The sequence below is a fragment of the Cyprinodon tularosa genome, unplaced genomic scaffold (genome assembly GCF_016077235.1).
Source record: "Cyprinodon tularosa strain WSP-4 unplaced genomic scaffold, ASM1607723v1 ctg82, whole genome shotgun sequence".
NCBI classification, from domain to species: domain Eukaryota; kingdom Metazoa; phylum Chordata; class Actinopteri; order Cyprinodontiformes; family Cyprinodontidae; genus Cyprinodon; species Cyprinodon tularosa.
Genome location: NW_024039585.1, coordinates 428,815 through 435,869, shown reverse-complemented (window position 1 = coordinate 435,869; position 7,055 = coordinate 428,815). Strand labels below are relative to the sequence as shown.

At 34.4% G+C, this 7,055-nt stretch overlaps 1 protein-coding gene across 1 annotated transcript; it reads right to left on the bottom strand.

Moving 5' to 3' along the window:
- Window positions 1-2,511: 2,511 nt before the first annotated feature.
- On the bottom strand, window positions 2,512-4,523 carry uts2d (urotensin 2 domain containing). Its single transcript, XM_038272145.1, has 5 exons — window positions 4,301-4,523; window positions 4,057-4,161; window positions 3,929-3,966; window positions 3,101-3,191; window positions 2,512-3,004 (listed from the first exon to the last, which is right to left on the bottom strand). Exons 1-5 carry the CDS (start codon window positions 4,398-4,400, stop codon window positions 2,979-2,981), a joined length of 360 nt encoding a protein of 119 aa, XP_038128073.1. The 5' UTR covers window positions 4,401-4,523; the 3' UTR covers window positions 2,512-2,978.
- Window positions 4,524-7,055: the final 2,532 nt, after the last annotated feature.

The following is a 7,055-nucleotide window of genomic DNA, read 5'->3' as shown; positions in this document are numbered from 1 at the left end:
TGTGGGGAATACCTTTAACTGAGAGAATGCAAAAGACTCTGGCTGGCACATTCATTGACTGATTGGGTGGTACCATCTTGAGTTCCACTATGGGGGAAGACTATGGAATTCACATTTTAATATGCTGCATAATCTTTTTTTCTTTTTCTTTTGTGATTTGCTCATTTTGTCAATTTTGTTTAGTTATTAGTAATCAAAGTTTAATCCTTAAGCTAACTGTTTCTTTATTTTTGTTAAATTTGTGTAGATGTTCTCCTTACCTCTTCCTCAGTGTATCAGTCTTGTCTGATCAGCCAGTATTTAAGTTCCCTTTGTTTGTTGTGTGTCAGGTCAGTTTTGTTTGTGCAGTTAGTTTGAAGTTTTGTTATGTTTAACCTTGGTATTTTTTGCCTTAAGTTAGTCTCTTTATTTTACCTCTTTTAAGGAACCTGTCATTATTGTTTGGATTCTTTGTTACTTTGGGGAAATAAAACCAATTTTTCTTGATAATCACCACTGTGACCTCATGCTTGGCTGGCTCGGTCCCTCACCATCAGTTTTTAGAAACAAGCCATCTAAGTTGAGCACTGCTGTTGCATGATGACAGCTAAATTACTTGTTAATACTTGCCAGCAAATCATGCTAATCTAATTAACTACTAGTGCTGTTCCCTATGTCTTAAACCTTGATAATTAGTTCACAGTTACAATAAATCCAACACTTTAATTTCTATGTATGTAGAACCTGTGCTCACTATGGCTTTCATTTTTACTGTTTTGTAATGGGTAGTAGAAGGCAGAGATGACACCAGGCTTTAGCACTGGAACAGTGCCGTCTTATTACCCACACAGATAAATTGAATAAACTGTTAAATAGGAGATACATTTCTCAGCTAATAATTGCAGCTAAAACGAGGCACAGATACATGTTTCTCTTAGCTAATACATGTGTACGTTTTGCGCAAGATTTCTTTATTCCTATGAAAGAAAATCAGATAGAGATTTGGCCTATAACAGATACAAATGTATGTTTTCATTCATAAATGGTAATATCATATTTATTGAATTACAGTTACTTAACTATAGAGAATTGGCAACAAATACTTATATTTTTTGCTATATTTTATTTTGGTCGTACCATTGCTACGTTGTGCATAACATAAATCTAGAACTGATAATATTTTGTAAATTGAATGCAGAGATGACTAAAGCAAAAACTGGCAAGAAAAGATGTAATTTGTTATATATACTTATATTTAGACCTTACATTCATTTGTTACATTTGTTAGATATTTAACTTCTGCATTATTTGCTTTCTAAGGAAGCAGGTATGGGTCATTTTTATTTATCTAGACCAGTATTACATGTCTGTTAAAATTGAGTTAATTGTGGATAAGTAACTTTCCTACTTAAATGAAAGTATGTGTTCCTGTGGAAAATCTCAGGCAACCACAAGTCAGGCTTAAACTAAATCTAAACTAAATCACTCAGTTTGTCTAAAAGCATTACTAAACCAATCCTGGAATCTGTAGAAAGACTGCTGATGTTTTTAAGCCCCTAGAGGCCCATCTTCCTAAGCACGCCGTCAGTAAAATTCCAAGCAAATCAACAGAGTTGTTTTCCTGAGCCATTGAAATATTTTTTTCTTTGTATAAGCTTTGTCTTTAAGTTTTGTGTAGCTGTGGTTTCTCGGATGTAGGAGTCTGACTACGTCTTTTAACATTTACGCAGTCAGCATTTGGCTTATTACTGTGTCATTTCCATTTTATAGCATGGCCTAAGTAATATCTTGCTTACAGGAAAGGGTTTTTACCAGACATCTCGTGTCCAGGGCTGCAATTTCAAACTTAGAGATCAGGCTACTTAAGCTGTAGATGTAGAAAGGATAGTTATGACAATCAAACCAGAGTTTCTTAGCTAAAACTTCAAATGTTGTTTGTTTAAGGAACAAAAGTCGGTCTCCTGGGGCTGTGCTGTGGCTGTTGGGGATTTTGTGTTTCCTTATTCACAAAGAGATGTTTAATGAAAAGCAAGAGATTACACATCAAAAGATCACAAAAAATATGCCCCCCTCACTTTTCAGATTATTATTATGTCCCTGTATGTGTGCTCTCTTCTCATCTATCTGGTCGATGTGTTGATGCTTCTATGCTTCTGCTGCTGATGCTCATTTTTATTACCGTTACTAATAGTTTTAAGTTTTTGCTTCCCCTTTCGTAAATGTTAGTTTTTGTATCTTTGCATGTGGCCTAGTCTCCAATTATTTTGTTGCAGCATTGAGCCAGTCGTATCTCATTTAAGTTTACAGGCTTGCAGTGTTAAGCATGACAATATTTGCTGCAGCACTCAGCTGGTTCCAACTAGGCTTTGGTAAAGATCCAGTTGTCTCTATGGCAAATTAGCATCCTGAAGGTGTGTCATGTTTATTACCACATTTTAAAGATATTGTTAAACACATTAACAACTGAGAAATTCTAAAAAAAAAAAAAAAAAAAAAAATCCAAAACTTGCACACACAAAAAATAGAGTTCCATTTAAAAGGATTTACATAACAGAGGTTGCAATTTTTTAATGTTTTTCTGAATTTTTAAAACAAAAATCATAGACAGACATTGAAATCCTATTTACATTGAAAAAATGAACACAGTTTCTTTTTAACAACAGTGAAAAGTGAGGTTATTGTTGGTTCTTTAAAAAAAAAAAAAAGTTCTGTCAAGTTCTGCCAGATGAGGGCAATGAAAACACAAACATAGTTAAATTAGAAATCCAGATGAGGTAAAATAGATTCAGTTTGTTACATAATAAAATTCCTGTCAGACAATATGTACAGTAACATGACTCAGGGGCTTCATGACAGTATCTAGGAGGTACATGAAATGTACATTGCTATATTGCTGGAATAAATACAGGGTGGTTAAATTACTGGTGTTAGCAGGTTTTAAGGCTATGCTGAACACTGCAGCAAGTTTCCATGGTGGTTATCTTCCCCTTTAGTCAGTGTCAGACACAATATTTCCAAAAACAGGCTGTGGATAATGGGAGAGAGACACAACAAATTAGTTTTACAAAATAACTACAGAGTTTAACATTTCATCATTTTGAATAGTGGGACTTTTACTTACGTTCCCCACGCTTTGTTGTGATGGATTTTTCCTCTGCTACATTAGTAGAAATCTTCCTCTCCAGTTCTAGGTCTTCCCACATTGTACGCAGCTTAAAGTATAGAATAGACCAATCAAATCTCAAAGGATAAATATTTTATTATTCTATTTTATGTCACTTTAAAAAAAGATTTTCACTTGGTACCATGTTTTTGCCACATATTTTAAGAGAGTTCAAGAAATGTTGCTGTGCTTTCAACGAAGGCTAAAACAATTAATCTGATTAATCGATTATTAAAGTAATCATTAACTAATTTAGTAATCGATTAATCATTAACTGGAGTATAGAGACTCTAAAACGTGCCTTTAGCTGACAGAGCAACCCACCTTGAGCAGTAATTATACAAAGATTGGAAAAAAAATAAAAACATTTTGCGTTTAAGATAAAAAAAAAAAATAGGGTGTCAATATGCTCTATCCAGAACTCCAAAAGTGGATTACAACCAAAACCTGGATTAATTTGTATAAAAATCTTCTTAAAGGAACCTTTGTCTATCTGATTATTAATCAATTAATCAACTATTCCAAAAAATAATAGATTGAGATGAGATTTATGGATTTGCAAAAAAAGTTAGTTGCAGCTCTAATTTCATCACACTTCATATAAGCAAGCCAAGGGTCACTATACGAATTTATAAGAACATTAAAAGGGGAAGTAAAGGAAAGCAGGTATTTCAAATGACAGTAACACAATAAAAATAAAAAGAAATACATAAAAAGATGACATCAAATCAATCAGCACAAGGATAAGAAATCCTACTTCCTGACCAAAAGAGAAAAAGGTCTTACCTCCTCGAGATCAGCTAATTTATTACCCAGCTCCATACCTACAAGTGGAAACCCATTTATTATTGGATGTTATGTTATGTTGTCAATTGATTCTAGAAGCAGTATCTCCATTTAAAAACTCAACATACCCAGTAGGTCCTCCCTTTCCATTGGAGCCAAAGTTTTGTGAAACAGAAGTGAAAGAATCTTACGCTGAATCTCTGGGTCATCTTTGAGATTAAAAAGTTGGTTTCCTGATAACAGAAAGCACATGAAAATTCCAAGTTAAGGAAAAAAAACAGTTCAAACATGAAGTCAAGGTGCATGTCTATAATGTCTGAACATGTTTTAGTTCTCCTCCATGATGGAACACAACATTTTTGGTAAACTTACCAGAGGTAAATATGCTACTCCCCTCCGAACTGATCACTCCTTGCAGTAACAGCAAACCAAGGAGTCCCAAACAGCAGTTTGCGACTGTGAACCTGTCCATGGCACTCGGAGAATTGTCCTAAATGAACCCCTTAACACAACACAAGGAATCCTCTACTTTGAGTCTATGCCGTCAGTATACATTTATATGATTTTTAGCTGAGAGGAGGAGCCAGTTTTCTCCTTGTGTCTTAAATCAACGTGTAGTCAGGTGTCTTGGACTTCATCAACAGCCAACAATCTGAAAGAGACCATGAAGCGCTTGAATGAAATACGGGGCTCTGACGTTGCACTTGCAGACCAGTAACCCTCCATCACCTTGACATGGCCCAATCAAACTGAGGGAAGTTATCAATCAGCCGCTTGGTTATGAAAGACCTCTGTCAAATGTTCTTGGCACCTACACGTGTTTGTCTTTTACCTTAATTGCTTCTTTAAATAGCAACATCTGAGTGTGTTGGTCTGGGCGAAAAGAGGTAAGTGAATTGGTTTGGTCAGTTGGAGTGCCATAGGAAGAGATTAACTCCTCAATCTTTAGGACTGATTCAGGGGAGAAGGAATATCCATCACTGAGACCATGTCAACACCTGCTCGGTCTCCACATTCTGCCCTGCACATCAAGGAAATAATGCCACTCATCTCAGTTCCAGTCATTTAACTCTTAAATTCCCACCACCACAATCAAGATATACTGGTATCTGACAAGCATGAATGTCAGCTCAATATAATTTCAGGTAATGTAAAGTAAAACTACTTAGGAAGCAATCTAAATAAGATTAGCAAATCATTTCTTTACTATTTAGTTTACTATTTATGCTTAGAAAATGTGTTTTGCTTTATGTTTAAGTATTACAGGCCTCAGTCTACAGTACACAAGAATAAGTCCTTAATTATTCTGTAAGATAAGAATTGAAAGCTTTATACAAATTATGTTTTACCATGTTATATAAATACATTTCTACACCCTAACCCTTTTGTTCTTTGTCTCATTACAGGGGCAAGCTCTAATCCAAACCATTACATTGTTCATGGTTATTACACTGCAGAAGCACAAACCTTTATTCCAGTTTTAGGCAGCTTGCAAAGCATCATCCAGCATTAACACATTGTCTCTAACTCCATCACCCTATAGCCTTCTCATTTTTCCATCTACTCAAACAAGATTCCCAGTCACTGTTGAAGAACCGCATAGAACCCACAGCATAACACTACCACCATCCCAAGTTTTGGATGGCGTGATGTGCAGGGTTAATTTTCAGTCACACATTACATAAAGCATGAAGGCAAAAAGCTTCTCCAACATTTATTTTCTTATTAAGTCCTCATGTGTTTTTTTTTTTTGTTCCCTGAAAGATTCCTTTTATAGATTTGTTGTATTTATACAAGGATTAAACTACATTCAAACTGTTTTCCTCAAAGAAGAAGGGCTGTGGTTGTTTCTGTATGAAGATGCATGCGCTCCTAAGAAGTCTGTCCACCAGACAGACACACTTCTATTAAAGTAATAGTACCTTTATTTGGTTTTAAACCAAGTAAGAAAATAGTCACTCAAAAAAGATTAAAATATATTTTTTGTAAAAACAATACTTCAGACCAACTCTGTGATGCTGTATTAATGACATGCAGTGTACAAAAACAGGTAATAAGAAAAATACAAATATCTGATGTTGATTAAAAATATATATAAAGTTAAAATAAAGAAAAATACATTATATAGTAACAGATTCACGTAGAATAGATACACATTTTAAAACCTGTTTTCACACCATATAAAGGTACTAATACCTAAAATCACTATAGGTGGTATACATTTTTGGACTAGTATTTCCTGTGATTATAAACCTATATTGTTTATTGTATATTCACATAACCTCTAAATAACACAGCAGGCTCCGCAGATAGAAAATAACATTGAAATGATTAAATGGTGTAAAAACAGCGAGTCTCAATAATACAAACAGTATGTCTGTCTCTCTGGCTGGTTTATTTTTAGGTATTTGTTCTTTATTTATTTGAGTAACTCTAGGGTTCCCGGAAGCTGAATACAAGTAAAAGAAACATCAATTCAAAATATTATTCAAGAGACGATATCAAAAACATCCTTAGATTTTTTTTCTGGAAGATAGATGATAGCTTGATGTTTTTTTTTTCTTTTTTTTCTTTCTTACATTTCTGGTTATTGTAATGACATCCACTGATAAAAGATAATGGTGTGTTTTGAACTGAATACTTAGCTATACAATATGCTGTGATCCTTTCAGTTGAGCGATAGATTCTGGGGCTGTAGGCTGTCGCTTTATAAAATAAATAAACAGTATTATTTTAAACACACGCTGTAAAATTATGTTGTAAGTAAATTAACAAAAATGTATATTTGCAGCTATAAGCACTAAAGGAAGCAGTATACACATTAACATCATCCAAATATGTGATAAATGGTTCTGTAGGTTACTTTAAGTAATGAAAATGGAGGCCAAGAAATTCAAAGCAATAAATTTTTTGGGGCGTTTGTGTTTTGTTATTTTTATTTTGTCTTTTTTTTTTTTTTCTTCGAAAACATTTTTCTATTACACGCTCAACATTGAAGTGTCCCCGGCATCGTCTTTTTTCTGGATTCCTCCCACCGACCCGAACGTGTCCTTAGAGTAGAAACCTTTTGAAGGTGCAGGTGCTGCAGGAGCAAAAGCAAAACGAGATGTGTCAAAGTAAACACATG